The sequence below is a fragment of the Petaurus breviceps genome, unplaced genomic scaffold (genome assembly GCF_028583685.1).
Source record: "Petaurus breviceps papuanus isolate PSGF00001 unplaced genomic scaffold, PetGlider_PUasm1.0 37, whole genome shotgun sequence".
Lineage (NCBI taxonomy): Eukaryota > Metazoa > Chordata > Mammalia > Diprotodontia > Petauridae > Petaurus > Petaurus breviceps.
The window spans coordinates 78,801,879-78,819,968 of NW_027186296.1; the positions used below are offsets into that span (position 1 = coordinate 78,801,879).

The window sequence follows — 18,090 nt, forward strand, 5'->3', positions numbered from 1 at the left end:
CAACTTCTCTCTCTGGGTCTGCTTGAAGACCTTCAGTGATGAGAAATTCACGACCTCACATCAGTCAATCTACCCCATTATTGGACACTAACTATTAAATAGTTCTTCCTGGCAGTACTGATTAGAAGACTTTCCTAGGAACCCAACCCCACTGGTCAGAGTGCTGCCCCCTGGACCACACAGAATAAACTTGATCCCTATTGCATGAAACAGTCCTTCAAATACACAAAGGCAGTCATCAGACCCCTCTGTCACCCCAACCCCCCAAATCACTCTCTTCTCCAGGCTAGTTGCTCTCCATTTCTTTCAACTGAAGGTCACAGGACATAGTTCAGAGTTTCTGCACTACCGTAGTTAAAATTTCCTTGGGGCACATACTCCAGTGAATCTGAGGTTTTCAAGACCTAACCCTGAAGTCCTGCTATTCGCTCTGCCCCCCCCCCCCAGCTTTGTTCCTCAAGTACTCTATTTAAGCCCAAACTCAGAAAAAACTATATGACTCCCAGTAGGAGTCAGAGTGGTATGAAGTGGTAGTCAGGAGGTCTGTGTTCAACATTTACTACCCAGTGACAGCAGACATGTTCCTCACACACAATATCCCGTCTCCCGTCTGCATACCTTTGCCTTGGCCTACCTGCCTGAAATGCACTATGCCCTTACCGCCACCTCTCAGACTCCTTACCTTCCTCCAAAATTCTGCACAAGCTCTGCTTCTACTATGGGGCATGTCCCAACCCCCCCACTCTCTCTAGTACCAGCTGCTAGTGTGTCTCTCCATCAAAATTACCTTTCATTTACTTAGTATACACTTTGTATTTCTCTATATGTGTGTGTACTGTTGTTTTCCCTGATAGAAGTAAACTCTTTGAAGGAAGTTTTTGCATTTTGCCTCTGTATCCTCAGCACCTAGCACAATGCTAGGCTATGATATGGCAGTTACTTAATAAATGGCTTGCTTGATGACTGATTAACATCTGGGCCTCAGTTTCCTCCACTCAGAAATGAAGATAATAATATTTGTAACACCATCTTCACTATCCTGTTGTGAGGATCATATTTTATAAATCTTTAAATCAAAGTGTGAGAATTATTATTATTATTCTCAGGCACTGCTACAGGACTACTTATGGCCAATGGAAAACTTTGGCTTTACACGGTAAACAAACAAGCAAAAACATTTGGATTCCTGAAAAACATCTTCCTTAGAAGGACATGTCTACCCTGGGCAAGATCTATTTGGTCAGGCCTTTACTAGTGAAAGATGCACTGGACCCAAGGGTCAGATGGCCTGCAAGCTAGTCTTGACTTTACCACAAACCAGTCCTATGACCTTGGGTAAATAGTTTCCTTCTCTACAAAATGGAGGGGTGCTCAGACTCGGGGTTCCTCAGACTCGGGTTCTTACCCTGGAATCTGTGAATTCTTCAAGCTTGGTTAGCAGATGCAGCGAAAGGCACAACTACCAAGTTCCTATATCTCATTCAATGTGATATGATGCTGGCCACTTTAGGGTCATACCTGTCTCTGTCTCTGTCACACACCCACACACACCTGGACACTGGATCTACCTGCTAGTCTCTTCACATTATATCAGACCCACAAATTCCACCAGACTAATCTTCCTTAATCACTGCTTTCATCATGCTGCCTTCTTCTCAAGAATCTAGAAAGTTTACCTATTCCTTTCCCCCATCGATCCTTCTTCTTGGTATACAAGGCCTGCCCAAACTGGGCCCTATGTGATCTGTTTAATTTTCTCTCCCCAACTCCTATCTAAAACAAAATCTCTGCTTCATCCCGGGCAGTTTCACCCTCTGACTGTGCCATCTGAGTGGCTTCATTTACACCCCATGTCTTAAATGCTATCTTCCGCCTACTCTGCTGATCCAGTTCCTACTCCCCAATCCTTCAAGACCCTGCTGATGTTCCATTTCCTTTTTTTTTTTTTTTGCTTTTTGGAGGGCAATTGGGGTTAAGTGACTTGCCCAAGGTCACATGGCTAGTAAGTGTGTCAAGTGTCTGAGGCCAGATTTGAACTCAGGTCCTCCTGACTCCAGGGCCAGTGCTCTATTCACTGCACCACCTAGTCACCCCTCCATCTCCTTGAAATCGTTCCTGATGAATCCTAGACAATCCTTCCCCCAGACCTCTTACAATCTTTACTAGCCATACCACTCATCTGGCACTAAGCAAAACACTATCCTGATGTTGTTTTCTAATTGCTTTGTATATTAGTCATATCTGCCCAAGTAGACTGTTGGCTCTAAGGATAGGGGCTGAGTCCTTTTCTTCTCTCTTCCCTAAAGGGATGTACAGGTGGCAGCTGTTCATTAAAGATTTGTTTGACTGATAAGGTGGGTTTTCGTTATGTGGGGTAGTACTGCTAGCCAGGGATATTGTTTCAACCTGAATAATAATGAGCGGGTTCTCCTGTATCCTTAGGGAAAGGTTAGAGAAAGGTCCTTGAGGAAGCCAACAGGAGCAAGACACTGGTGCAAAAGTGAGACCATAGACAGCTCAGTGATTCATAACCACCAGCACTGGGAGCAGGAAGATGTGGGCAGGGCCAGCACCAAGAGAGAGCCCTGGGAAAAAGATGCCCCATGAGCCTGAGCATGCATCACCTTCCTGAGCCTGCCCCATTCCTGGAAGCTGAATCTCCAGGATTCAGAGTCTGGGGAAGTTAGGTCAGGAGAACAAACAAAGAGTTTTACATTGGGAGGAAGGGTGGGAGAATGAAAGGCTGCAAGGGGCCCACCCTCTAACCGACATTTAGAGAAAGATGAATAAGAAATCTAAAAAAAACCCAAAAGTTGGAGTTGAGGTTTATAGACCACTTTCATTGGTCCAGGAGTTGGGCCACTCCCTAGCTCTGTAACCTTTCTACTAGAAGAAACCGTTGGTACAGAACAGTCCTAGGAAGGGGCCCTCAATGGCACATCTCCATCTTCATCTCAGACTCTCTCATCTGGACTATATCGTTTGTCCGAAAAAGTTTTTCCCGTTGTCAAGACATGGGCCATTTGGAAGTCATTAGGAGCAGGGGCCCAGCTGGGAGCTGAGGGTGGAGGAATGACCCCACTGTTGCAGGCTCTCTCAGATAAAAGGTTTATTGGGTCCCAATAGGAATTCTCTGTGAAAACCCCAAGTTGGAATGAGAAGTTGGTCAGGGTAGGACCAAATTGTATGGAAGAATCTCTTTGAAACTGAAGAAGAAAGATCCAGACAAAGCCTTCTTTAGGTCTAGATCTCAACCAGCCAAAGTTAAACCAAGAAGCTATAATTTTACTAAACATGAAGTTCCCAGAGTAGACCAAGAAAAGCCTCATCTAGGCCGGTTGGCTGCCTTTGTATCTGGCCTTTCCATGATGGTTCATGCCAGATGCTTCCAAGCAAAGCAAAACTAATTCAAAACAAAAAGCACATGTGTGCACGCACATACAAGACACACACACCAATACACACACACACACACACACATGAACACACTCTCTTGCCCACATACCCAGCAGTTGCCCATGTGGCAGGCAGGCAGCACCAGAGTAAAAAGAACATTCTCTTGGATTCCCTTCTCAGGATCTGTTGGTTCTAGCATTAGGGGAAACAAGGAAGCCATGCAAAGAAGGAGTGTCTGGCTCTGGTTTATAGCCACTGTGGAGTAATGTGAATTTCACAGGAATTCAAAGGGGAGGGTGTGAGGTTCACCAGCTGGGAAGTTCGATGAGGGCATGGTTTCCAACAAAGAGGAAGAAGAAGAAGAGTAGAAGAAAAAAATATTGGAGGAAGATCAGACCAGGTAGGAAAGAATAAAGGGAGAAGATGTTGAAAGAGATGGTACGAGGCCTGTGGGGAGGGTGAGGTCATGGAAGACAGCTTTAGGGTCATCTCCCTCATCCATACATGTGGTAGTGACCATGGGATCTCAAAGGATCTCCACTCTAAAGCCTGTTGGATAGTTCGGGGACATGTAAGAAGGAGATGGTACTGAGGGCATGTGGAGGTTGGTCAGGAAAGACAGAAATTGGTAAAAGTTTGAAAGAAGAACAGAGGAACAGAAGGAGTAGGAAAGGGGAAATGAGGAAATGGGTCTGCAATTCCTCCTTGACCTGAGTGCTCAGTGATTCAAGAGCCAAAGGAAGGAGAGGGAAGCAACCTCAGTATGATGCCCATATGAGGTTTTTGGTATGCCCCTGTTCTTTGCATAGGGACCTGAACAACTGCCCCAGTGTAATAGTGGGTTATAGGTGGGGGAGGCACACAGAAATGGCTCCTTTTCTTTCTTTCTTTTTTTTGGGGGGGGGGGAAGTAAGGACAATTGGGGTTAAGTGACTTGCCCAAGGCCACATGGCTAGTTTTTGTGTTAAGTGTCTGAGGCCAGATTTGAACTCAGGTCCTCCTGACTCTGGGGCTGGTGCTCTCTTCACTGCACCACCTAGCCACCCCTCATTTTCTTTCAATGGGGCCTTAGCCAGCAGATAGATTCAGATTGGCTTCATTCAGCAAAGAGTTAGGCTGAAATCTTGGCTGCCTTTCTATACTGAAGAATGAGACTGGTCAATGAGACACCAAGTTCAGTTTCTTCTGATAAAGTTGTCACCAATTCCTGAGGACTCAAGCCCTCATGGATAGGCCCATTCCTCACCCCTTCCTTCTCCCACCCTTGTCTTACCTTCCCCAGCTTTGGAGGTGTTGATCTCTGAGTCATCCCGAGTACCATTCTGGGATTCCAGGTATGTGGCTGGGACCCAACCTTGTTCTTCAGATGTGCTCACAAACCACCAACCTGCAGGAATGACATGGGAGAAGCCAAAATCATGAGGGTCACAGCTCACACAATAACAGCTAGGGAAGAGACAGTGAGAGAGGAGGGAACAGGGGCCAACAAAGCTGGGATTTAGACAATGAGCTACAGACAGGAGAGACACCACAGCAGCGCAGTAGACAGGGTTGGTCTTAGAGTCAGGAAGATAAGAGGAGCCCACGCTACCTCTGGGCAGGCTGATGAATTTCTCTGGATCCCAGGCAACTCTAAGACCACCAAGTTAAAAAACCAAAGCCTATTTGGATCAGTAGAGACAGCTTCCACACTTCAGTTTTCTAAATTATGAAATCACAAGTCCAGATCACAATGCAAACAAAAATACAGACCCTCTCCCAATTAGGTACAGGGTCCTTTTCAAGAAATTTTGGAATAATAATGATAATTTGCATTTATGGAGTGCCTTGCAGTTTACAAAACATCATCCTTATAACAACCCTGTTGAATCCAACTGAGAAAGCCTGAATTAAAGAGGTTTTTATTCTATGGTAATTATCCAAGTGTGTTGAGGGAGCCAGCACTTGGAATGTATCCAGCCTGGAGTGAATCTAGGAAGGTTTCCTGGAGGAGGTGGACATGAGCTAGAATGAACAGTTGGGAAGTGATAGAGAATGGCTATGTTTTGTTGAACAAATGGGCTAGACTGGACAAGGGCTTGGAACTCATCTAGGATCACAGATTTAGAGTCAGAAGGAGCCTTGGAGTCCAATCCTCTTATTGGACAGTTGAGGAAACTAAGGCCCAGATATGCTCAGTGTTTTGCTTATACTCACTCAGTTATAAATGTACGAATCAGGATAGAAAATATATAATAGCATATAACCAAGTACTTAATTGTAAGTTCTGTAGGAGCTCAGAGGACAGAGAGATTCGTGTGGGCTTGGATGGTCAAGGAAAGTTTTTTGGAAGAGATAGTCCTTGTCCTTCAGCTTGAAGGATGGATGGATTTTAATCACAGTGGGGTGGGAGAAAGAGCACATTATAAGCAGGTAAAGTGGCTTCAGTCAGAATGGGTCTAACACTGAGAGGGTGATGGGCAGGGGGGACTTGGGAGAAGAGCTGAGAATGGGAAATCAATCCCAGAACTATCTGTGGAGACTTCTTTTTTCCTACTCCTGACTGACACTAGTTCCTGGTGAACCATTCCTATTTGGGCAAATATTCTCTGGCCCAACAGAAATCTGGAACTAGCCCCTTCAGTCACTCACCACCCAGGAGTTTAAATTTAGTAAGAAAGTAATACCCCTCCCCTCCACACCAGAAGGCAGATTTTCCTGCTGTGACGTCCACCGATGGCAGCGGCCACAGCAGGCCGGCCCTCAGCCAAGTTGCTGAGAACAGCTCCTCATTCACAGCTCCAATTTTTAAGGAGCAATATGGAGAACACATGGGAAGAGAGAGAGTTGCAGAGAACGGCAGAAGCAGATTTGGGAAGAGCTGGAAATCAGATGCTCTTGGAGCCATGACTGGGGGCAGGAGAAAGGAGACCAACAAGGATTTCAATGAGTATTTTGTGACTGCTTGTGGAGAGATAAGGGGAGCAAAAACATTTAGGGGTTCCTAATAGACCAGCTGTGGCTTTTTCCCTCCTTGAAATAGGATATTTGGAACCTGAACCTCTCCTTTGCTCCAAGGATGGGCCTCCCACACATAACCAAAATATCTGTGTCTACTATGGCAAGCAGCATGATGCAATGGAACAGTCAGGAGAGACCTGGTCACAAACCAAAGCTCTGATGCTAGCTCTGTGTTCGTGGGCATATCTCCCTCATCTCTAAAAGACTTGCTGTATAACTGGGTAGTACAATGCTGATACTTACCTTCCAAGGTTGTTGTGAGGAATGCACTTAGTAAGCTTTAAAGAATATTATAAATGGAAGATGTTCTTTAAAAACCAGAAATCAGGCCATGTGGCTTTCCCCAGAGCCTGGGTTGTGTTAGCCATGAATGTTGCTTTCACCACTTAGTTACGGCTCCAACAAGGTCTTTGTGGGTTAAAAGTCAGAGTTCCCACCAGGAATACATATTAAATAGCATATATCTCTTATGCGTTGACCTCCCACTTGGAGCTGTAGGCCCTGTGTCAGAACCATTTCTCAATGGGAGGGTTTTTGTGTCCCAAGGTCTTTAAGATGGTGTCTTGGGACTCAGTTTCACAGTTATGTCAAGGAATGGATTGGGAGAGTTGGGGATTTTGAGGCTGTTTCAGCTATCTTGCTAACTTGCCACACTCCTTGAGAGATAATGTTCACCTTCTCTAGGTCTTCTCTTGTCCAGAACCTTCTCTCCCCTCCCTAGTCCTACCCCATGTGGTGGTTGTGAAAATAATGAAGATAACAGAACCAAAAAAAGTCAGAGAAGAACTTTAAGGAATGGACCTTATTTGTGTGTGTGTGTATGTTGTGTGTGTGTGTATGCACATGCATGTGTTATGAATCCCTTTGGCAATCTGGTGGAGTCTATGGACCTTTTTCAAAATAGTCTTTTTAAATGCATAAAACACAATACATACGATTAGGAAGGAAACCAAAAGGTTAGTGAAAATGGAGATGTATTTTTTTTCCCATCTAAGTTCATAAAGCCTGGGTGGCTAGGTGGCACAGTGAATAGAGCACCAGCCCTGGAATTAGGAGGACCTGAGTTCAAATCCAGCCTCAGACAATTAACACAAAAATCTAGCCGGGTCACCTTGGGCAAGTCATTTAACCTCAATTTCCCTCAAAAAAAAAAAGTAAGTTAATAAACCCCCTGAAATCTGTCTACAGATCCCTTGGGAGGATCTGTGGACCCCTGGTTAAGAATCCTCAATCTAGTACTGCCCAGTCATTTTCAGGTGAGGTAACTGAGACCAAAACAAAGGAAGTATCTTGCTCAGGGTCACCTAGCTAGGATGCCACAGAATCAGGACCAGGACCGAGGGCTCCTAACTCCCAGCACAAGGTTCTCTCCATGATATCACAGGCAGAATTTGACTTTGGGGTTGTCCTACGAGGTAAGACACAATGAAATTCTAATCTAGAGGTGTTACTGGGCAGAAATCAACCTTTCCTCAGGGCATGGCCCCCCTCCCCTTTCCATCACTGCTGCTCTATGTCAGATGCTTATATGGATGAAGCCCATGAATGGGGCAACAGGGAGCCTTGGTTTATTTCCTGGGAATTTCCAACTTCTGGGGAAGCTTCACAGCACCTGATTTCAACTCTGCAAAGGATTCACAATATGGAAGAAAAAGAATACTGGGGTAGGCATCAGGAGCCTTGGGTTCTAATCCCAGCTCTGTCACTGACTGTGTGGCTTTGGGAAAGTGAGGTCCCCCCTCTCTGGGACTGTTTCCTCATCTGTATGATGTTCTGTCAGATTCCTTCCAGTTCTGACGTCTTATTGTGTGAACTAAGGACTTCAGTTATGAATTTCCTAGACCAGCTCTGACTAGGAGTTGGGTCCCAAAGGCTACTCTCCCCTGGCTGGCTTCCTTACCTCACACTGCTCCGTAGACCCCACCAGTCAGTGCTTAAAATTGGGGAAGGGGAGCTGGCTCTCTACCAGTCACCATTAGGCAGGGCCCTCTCTGTTTACTGACAAGCCTGTGAGGAGGGAACTCAGTGAGGGCCATTACCCTGCTTCCTCCCTTCTTCACTCCTGGCTTATCTGACAGAGTGAGGTGTTGGGAAAATGACACATTCAAGCAAGAATATGAAAGAGAAATACCGCCAAGAGTTGAAGTTGCCCTGGACCAGCATAAGGCACAGTCTATTCCTCCCCCACCAGCCCAGCCTCCCGCCCACACAGACACAGACATGGACTCTCTCCCAACTCATTCCTGAAACCCTCCTCCATCAACATCTGCAGGGAATTATGCAGAGCTATCTGCCAAGACTGGCTGAGGCTCCCACTGCCTTCAAACCAGCTGTAGCAATTCCATGGACTCCCATTTTTCACCCACCTCCCAAAGTCTCAGAATAACCCTTTGGGCTAGGCTTATTATGCTCCATGGGTGCCATCTTGGACCTCTCTTAGGTTCAGAAAACTGGTGCCTAGGGTAAGGCTTCGTTGGGAAGAGAAAGGATGCAGCAAGAATCTCGAAACAAGGCAATCCCCCTCAGGTTTTTAATTCTTTTGTCCACAGGCGGGAGGTCTGGGGCAGGTACCTCATCTAATTGCTTCTAGCCCCTCAAAGGAACATAGAACAAGTGATATCCTCATCCTCAATGAGAGCATTAAGTCTGGGCTTACATCCTTCAGAAAAAGGAATATCTGGAACATGCCTAGGGCCCTGCTATGCCCCAAGTGGGTCCACAAGGGCCCATCTCTACATGTTAGTAGTAAGGGCTGCTGTTTCTCAGATCAGCAGGAGGCTGGTAGGAAATCCTAGGCATTGGAAATCACCAGACAACAGCCAAAAGTGTTAGAAAAAGATACAGGCAGGCCCTATTTGGGGGACAAAGAGCAGAGTCATACTAGGCCAGGCTTCAAATAAATGCCCCTAGAATGAGACGAGAGCTTTTCTTTTCTCTAAATGGCTTAGGCTGATAAAGAGGCAAAGTGGAAGGAGCTGTGGGCTCTCTAATCCTGGCAAAGTCACTTTGACTTCTCTGGACCTCAATTTTCTCTTCTGTAAAACGTAAATAATTCTCCTGGCCTGGTCTAACCTCCAACTCCAATGGGTGAAGTGAGAAGCAAATGAGAAAGCCTGTTGAAAATTGCTAAACGTTAACACAAATGTGAGGTATCAGCATTATTTGGCATCTATTAAAGTGTGCACATGGACACATTCACACAAGTAACATTCCCATATTGGCAGGTTTCTTCTCGGCCAGTTCCAAGTCAGCATTTCCCTTCTTTCCATCCCCCACACAGCTGCTTCTGCATCCTGAAGCCTTGCTGCCTGACCTTTGATCCTCCTCATCCCAGCCTTGATTGAATTGTCAGGGCAGGAACCTTGTAAAAGCGCAGGGCTGACAGCATCTCCAGCCTTTAGGTCACCCCTAGGCCTACAACAATGGCAGGAGAACCCCAGGCTGTATGCATACAAGACAGAGACTCTGGGTTCTCAATCTTTGTTATATTATGGACTTCTTTGTCAGTCTGACGAAGCTCATGAAACCCTTCTCAGAATGATATTTTTAAATGATTGAAGGAAAGGCCAAATTTTAATAGAGGTTAGCGAAAATAAAGGTGTGATTTTTCCCCCCGTCCAACATCACAGACCTCCTGAAATCTAGAACTCTAGGTTAAGAATCCTTGTTCTATATTCTTATTATTCTCCTCAAATGCTCCATGTTCACACTCATTCTCAATCTAGAATGTCCTCCCTCTACCCTTCTCCCTTCAGTCTAGTTAAATCCTAAAGAATGGTCACTTACCCCAGGGTCTAGTTCAAGGGCCCTCTCCTTTATTGATCATCTCGGTGCACAAGGATCTATTCCCCTGCATTATGCTTACAGTCTTTGCTGATTGTGCCTCTAATTTGGCACTTATCATACCCTACCTGATATTATTGTGTGTACGTGGAGGGCGAGGGGGACTGTCTCTCCAACTAGGCTATGGAATTCCTTTAGAGAAAAGATGATTTTACCTTTCTAGCATAGTGTTAGAGGGCTGTCATAAAGACTGCTGACTAATTAAATCACAGACTCTCAGGACCGCTGGAGACCTGAAAGGTCTCATCTAGCACAAGGCCTCACTCAATGAATGAATCCTCTCCTATAGTGAGGTGGCACAGGGATAGAGCCCTGGACTGGGAGTCAGGAAGACCTGAGTTCAAATCTGACCTCAGACACTTAGTAGTGGTGTGACTGTGGCCAAGTCATTATCCTCTATCTACTTCAGTTTCCTCATCTGTAAAATGAGGGATAATAATGACACCTATACCTCTCAAGATTGTTCCGATGATAAAATGAGATATTTGTAAAGTGCTTTACAAACCTTAAAATGCTATATAAATGCTAATTATAGTCATAATAATTATCATTGTTATTATTCCACACAGATGTGGATTTGACTATATGAACTCTATAAGTAGCTCTAGAGTATAAATGACTAGAAGTAGCTGAGGGTGTGGAGAAGGGACATCCCTAACTGGATTCTAACAATGCCCCCAAATTCTCCAGTAGCTGACAGCCCTGCTTCCATATCTGGGGTCCACAACAAAGACTCATCCTCAGTTACAGGTAGGGGTCCAACAAAGTCCACGTACATCAGGAGGGAGACAGATTGGATAGGAAGAACTTTTGGATAAAAGGGCTCTAAGTTAGACAGTGGAACTGGGGGAGAGAACTAGCATGTTTGTGTCCCAAAGCTCTCTCTTTCATAATTCTAAGATGGTCTGAATCCAGTTCAGTCTGGAAGCAGAGATGAGGGTAATTTGCACTCCATGACTCCTCAAATACTTTTCCCACTTGGATCCCCCATTTTTTCCCCAGACCTTCTCCCTTCTCCTTGACCTCCACTTCTTTGGCATGGGCAGTCTTCTTTCTAATCCTATAATACTGGCCTCACTTCAACTAGAATCATTGTATCTGCCATATCTCATATTCCCTCCTCCCCTTCTTGGTCTAAAACACTGCTTGCTCCACCCTGCCCCTTCACTTCCACACAGTGAGAGAACCAGGACCAAGGATGGCTCTGGACTTGTCTCCTTGCAGGAATACGGAGAGCTACACTGTGAACTCCCAGGGAGCTATGCCCCATCTTCTCCTGCCTCCATCAAATGCCCACTATGGGGCCAGGCACACCAAAGGTGTTTCATAATGATGTGTTGAGTGACTGGTTGTAATACAGAAGTCCCCGTAGGCAGGAAAGAAACCAAACATGTCTGTGTTTAGACGGGAACTTCTACCAGGATGGGCACTTCCAATCCCAGCCCCTTCGACGCTAGCGTTCCCTGTATTAATATGCATTCACTTGTTAAGCAGTGTGGCACAGAGAAAAACAGACTGAGCTAAGAAGTCGGTGCACCTGGGACCTGGTCCCAGCTCTGCCATTGTAGTAGCTGTTGTGACCTGGGGTTTTCACTTAATCTGGGTCTTGTAGAATGTCAGAGCTGGGGGGGACCTTAGAGATCACCTGGGTCAGCTTGCTGCCCTCTGCATGAAAGCCTTCACATATGACCAGCCAGCATCTACATGGAGGCCTTAACAGTGATGCCTAATAACGATCAGCACTTTAAAAGTTCACAAAAGTCCTGTACAACGGCTCACTGGAGTTTCACAACAACCCTAGAAGTTAGGTGTTTACAGGCACCATCATCCTCATTGTGTAGATGGATAAACCGAGCCTCAAGCTCACACAGTTATCATTGATAGAGCTGGGGTGTGAACCCAGGTTTTTCTGATTCCAAGTCCTATATACTATGCAGTTGTTGTGGTTCAGTTTTTTAATTTAATTTTTTAAATTTAATTAAAAATAAAATTTTAATTTAATTTTAATTTTTTAATCACGTCTGATCCTTGGTGACCTGATTTGGGGTTTTCTTGAAAAATATACTGGACTGGCCATTTCCTTCTCTAGCTCACTTTACAGATGAGAAAACCGAGGCAAAAAGGGTCAAATGACTTGCCCAAGGTCACACAGCTAGTAAGTTCCTCTGGTTGGATTTTAACTGAGTAAGAGGAGTCTTCCTGATTCCCAACCTGGCACTCTATCTACTGAGCCACCTAGTGGCTCCAATTGCCTTTCACTCTTAAGAGACAGAAGTTTAGTACCTCACAAGACAGTCCATTCAATGTTGGATCTCTTTGACGATGGCACAATTTCTCCTACTTCTGCTTTCCGAAGCCACACAAGACAAGCCTGATCCCTCTTCCATATAACAACCCTTTAACTATGGGAAGATTTGTGTTCATGTATACTTCCCCAGACCACATATCCCCAGTTCATTCAAGTGATTCTCCTTTTTATATGGTTTTGGATCCCCTCACCATTTTGATTCCTCCCTACTGGATGCATTCTGGCTTATCTTCATCTTTTGTAAGTAGTAGTCCAGATGTGTTCTCACCAGTGCAGAGCCCAGATAAACAAGTGTCCCTACTATAGAGATAAGGACATTAAAATGGTATGCGAGCACTTAGAAAGTAGAGGTGATTGAATCTTGGGATTTGCCAATAACAAGTCCCGTCAGACTAACTTTATTTCTTTTTATGATAAAAATGACTAAACGGGCAAATTGAGGAAATGTTCATAGTACAGCTAGAATTCCATGTGGTATTTGACAAAATATCTCATATTGCATTTGTAGATGAGATGCATAAATGTGGGTGCCATCTTTGTTCTGGACACTAGACTTCTATTAATGCATACTAAGATGCCACCTATGGTTCCTTTAAGCTCTAATCCTATCATTGCCACATCCCCCAGTTGACCCATATTGACCTTATGGTCATTTAAAACCCCCAAATCTTTCCCCCACACACAAAGTACTGTCTAGTCCTCTTTTCCACTCTGCATTTGTTAAATCGAGTGTTGTATTTTTTTTTTGCTCTTTTGCAGGGCAATTGGGGTTATGTGATTTGCCCAAGGTCACGCGGCTAGTTAGTTACATGTCAGAGTCTGAATTTGAACTCAGGTCCTCCTGACTTCAGGGCCGGTGCTCTGTTCACTGTGCCACCTAGCCACCCCCAAGTGTTGGATTTCACATTGATATCTGCTGAATTTCTTCCAGTTGGATTTTACCCCCCTTTTTAACCTGTCAAGAACTAATATCCCATCCTAATTCTGGTAAATAAGAGATTACCTAACCCTTTTATTTGATATCATCTGCAAATTCAATATGCAATGTTCCCATCCAAGTCATTGATGAAAATGACAATTGACGACAAAGAGAAGAATCAGACAGATCTCTGTGGCAGACTAGACACCTCCCTTCAGGTTGCAATTATCCATTTATTAGGGCTCTTTGGGTCTGGGCATCTGACAGCCTAAAAACTGGTCAATCAATAAGCATTTATTAAATGTCATCTATGTGCCAGGCACTGTGCTAAATGCTGGAGTTACAGAGAAGAACAAAAGACTGTTCTTGTTCTTGAGGACCTCAGTCTAAACAGAGAGAAAACTAAGTATGAATAAGTTATATAGAGGATAAATAGGAAATTATCAACAGAGTGCATTAATAGGGATTAGGAAAGGTTTTTTAGTAATGGATGAGATTGTAGTTAGAATTTTAAGGAAGCCAGAGAAGCCACTTAATTATATTCTCACACTGCCCACATTTATCCATCTCATCTATAAATACAGCATGAGAGATTTTGTCAAATACCACATGGAATTCCAGCTGTACCATGAACATTTCCTCAATGTGCCAGTTAAGTCATTTTTATCATAAAAAGAAGTGAAGTTAGTCTGTCAGGACTTTTTATTGGTAAATTTATGGTGAGTCCTAGGAATCAATCACCTTCCCTTTCTAAGTGCTCACATACCATCTTGATTTTCTTATCTGTATAATGGGAACAATTTTAAGGATTAAATAATACATTTGTGAAAGAATCTGTAAAGAGCTCCTTGTAGACTGAGAAAACATGTTTATTATTATTTTTTCTGTCCTAGGCTCTGTCTAACCAACAAGTTATTCTTCAGTGATACACCCTCCTCCTATTTAGTACCTACCTTTCCTACCCACCCCTCTGTTCTATCCTTTCTCTGGAGCCCCCCACATTTGAAAACTTCTCTACTTGGAGCAGACCAGGCTAGAAAGGTCCAGTTTCCTAACTGATTGCCAACTCCTACCTGTGACCTCTGGGGTAGGAAACCAGTCAGACCCACCTTGGAAAGACTTTTTCCTTCTCCTCTCTACCTGCTCCCAATCCCTTTAAAGCAACTGAGCAGTTCTGATAGAGAGGCCTCCCTGCCTTGAGAGTTGCCTGAGCTCCCTTGGAGCAGGGACCCAGAAGTCCTAGACATCATTCCCAAGGCTCTCTGGTGGTATCATTGGTTGGATCCCTTTTTGTCCCCTTCCCCATCCTGCTTTGGAGATGTCAGTCTTGGCTCCCATGTAAGATGGCTGAAGGACTGCCCTCATACTTTTTTTTTATTGGCCTTACTTCCCTCTGTTTATATCCAGTTAAGCCATGAGGTTTTCCCTTTAAGGCTTTTTCTTACATGAAATATAAATACCTATGGCTTTCAGTACTGATTGGCTCATAAAATTTGATATGTAAAGAACTGTAATTATTACAAGGTGCTCTGTGGATATTTCTAAGTGTTTATCACCTATATCTGTCCTATCTTTCCAGTTAAACTGGAAACTCCCCCTGTGCAGGCACTGTGTTACCCCTACAGGATTTAAGTTAGGCATCTACACTCACTGGACAACAATGTCAGGCCCAAACTACCAGCACCATTTTTCAGTGTCATGTATAGTTAAATGGGCTTTTTGGACTCCTAAAAATAAAGAAAACCTATTAGGGAAGGGCGGCTAATATCTTGAACGATAGAGTCTGAATCCAAAGAGATCTTGACAAGCTAGAACACTGGGCTGGATTGAATAAAATTCTAATAGGGATAAATGTTAAGTCTTACTCTGGGTTGAAACAATTTGTTTTACAAATATAAGAGGGAAGGAAGAGGCTGAAAAAAAGGTGGAGGTATTAGTGGACCACACGTGAACTTAATTTGTTGGCAAGTAATTATGATGTGGCAATCAAAAAAAAAGTTAATTGGATGCTGGGCTGCATTGAGATCCAGAGCACCCAGGAATAAGGAGGTGAGAATGCTATTGTACTCTGTTCTTGTCAGACCATGTGTGAGGCATTGTGTTTAATTCCTAAATACTGGTTTAAGAATGACCTGAGAACATCCCAAAGGAGGGGAAGTGAGTGGATGGGTCTTGGGTCCATGTTATTTAAGGGTCATTTGTAGGAACTGGGAGTGTTTAGATTATAGAAGAAAAAGGCACAGGGTGACCTAATATCTGTGTTAAAGTATGCAATCATGTGGAAAAAGGAGCACTCTTGTTCCATTGGCTCCAGAGGATAAAATCAAAAGCAGTGGGTAGAAGATAGAGAAATAAATTTAGGCCTGACATTGGGAAAACTTCCTAAATAATCAGAAGTGTCCAAGGGGAGGTAGGGGTGGGATCTTCAAGCACAGGCTAGATGTCCACTGGTTAGGTGGGGATTCCTTTTCATGTTAGTTGGATTATGTGGTCATTGAGGTCCCTTCCAATTTGATAATCCTGTGATTTTGTGCCTATAGCTCTTCTGGATATGCCAGGAGATGAAGGGGACCAGCTGTCCATAACAGAGCTCTCCATTCATCCTGCATATCCCCCAGAGACTGAAAAGGAAATGAAGGAAGAGGAGGAGGAAAAGACGAAGGCAGCTGTAGGGGAAAGAACGCTGCTCAGCTTCACTGTGGTCATTGTCAGCTTTTCCAAAAATGGCCCTAGCATCTTACCCCAAACCTGCTCCTCCTCCTGATTCCCCATCTTTCTCTCTCAGTGGCCCTGAAAACCTGAATTCATCTTTGATTTCTCCCTCACTCTCACACGCTGCATACAATCAGTGTCACCTATTTCAGCAGACAAAGGGGAGGGGAGGTAGAATGTCACTCACAGCCATAAATCAAGGGAGCTCCCATACCAGTTATGGGGATCATTAGTTCAGGATTCCCACCCCCGACCTCCACTCCCCAGCTAATTACATGGCGGTGTAGCTTTTCCTCCAGATGCTATGAGCTTATTATGGGCAAGCACATATCTTTAAGTTAACATATAAATATATGATACGTGTGTGAATATCTGTCTGCATGTGAACACAAGGAGGTACATGTCTCTATGTGTATGCATGTATGACTTGGTACAGGGATGCGTATGCATGTGTGTACATACTCTTATGTGTAGAGTTTAGGGGCTATTTCTGGGGGCTGAGGAAGGAACTGAAAGTACTATCATCTTATAGCTCAGCTGCTGTAATTCAAGATGCCATCATCTAGTGGGAAATGATAGAAAAGAGAAGGTGTCTCTTGAGGAGTTCACATTTGCTCATACTTTGTCAAGAATGGTTTCAGCCTCTGTGTGGCTATAAGGGAAAGACAGGCTCAAACAAATTATTCCCAGGGTCAATAGATCAAACTGATATGTTAGAGATCTAGAGGCCTACTAAGGGCAACCCATTCCCTCTCAAGTCCAAACCCTTTGACCTGGCATTCAAGGCCCTCTATCAGCTGACTCTGACTTACCTTCCTGGTCTTATCTCCTATGGTTCCTACACATGCACCCTTGGCTCCAGCCTCACCATGCAGGGACTATATGCACCATACATCCCTGCTGCTGTTCTTGCCTCTGTGACCACCACTTAATAACTATAATCAGGATATGACTATTAATCCTAATAATAAAAAGTCTGACATTTACATAGCACTTAAAGATTTCCTTTACCCAAACTGTCTCATTTGATCTTTGCAATAATCCTGTGTGGTACACACAATCAGGCATTAACTTCCCCATCCATTCTTTTTCAAAATATCTGTCCTTCAAAGCCCAGCTCAAAATCCACCTCCTCTAGGAAGTCTTTTCTAACCACCAAAGCCCACCTTGGTCTCTCATTTCTTCTAATTCCTATATTGCTTCTAGTACCAACACCATCTTTGTACAGTATCACACCCTGCCTCAAGCCCTCAACACCTCTCCCTCACCTAGACAACTGCAATAGCTAAGTGGTCTCCCTACCTCCATCCTCTTCTCTTTCCAATCCATTTTCTACCTAGCCTCCAAAGGAATACTCTTAAAGCACATGTCTGACAATATCAATCCCCAGCTCATGAAGCTTCAGTGGGTCCGTTTTGACTCTTGGCTCCAATACAAATTCCTCTAATTGGCACCTAAAGCCCTTTGCAATTTGGGTCCAACCTAGCCTTCCCAACTGATTTCCTATTACTCTCTTTAATGCACTTTACTTTCTGACTAATCCTGTCACCCTGTATGGGAGGAACATACATGTATGTGTATGTATTATATATGTAATACATGCATTATAATATACATATTCCCTCCATAGGGTATTTTATATGCCTCTGTCCATCCCTCCTCTTGGAATTTCTTGCTCCTATCAAGGCAAGGGTTCTTAACCTAAGGCCACAGGTTCCATTTGGATTCAGTCAAAAGGCTGTACTTAAGGATTTATAAGGCCACATGTGGCCTTAAGGCCTCAGGTTTCCCACCCCTGATCTAAGATCTGTGAATTTTTAAAAAGTGTGTGTGTGTGTGTGAGAGAGAGAGAGAGAGAGAGAGAGAGAGAGAGAGAGAGAGAGAGAGAGAGAGAGAGAGAGAGAGAGAGAGA

At 44.2% G+C, this 18,090-nt stretch overlaps 1 protein-coding gene across 7 annotated transcripts in view; it reads right to left on the minus strand.

The window, feature by feature from the left end:
* Positions 1-18,090, minus strand: part of SH3PXD2A (SH3 and PX domains 2A) — a 351,487-nt gene that overhangs the window by 39,019 nt on the left and 294,378 nt on the right. For all 7 annotated transcript variants that reach the window (XM_069098879.1, XM_069098881.1, XM_069098880.1 and 4 more), the window contains one exon: positions 4,670-4,783. In XM_069098879.1, coding sequence (XP_068954980.1) covers positions 4,670-4,783 — 114 coding nt within the window. The remainder of the gene's footprint in view (positions 1-4,669; positions 4,784-18,090) is intronic.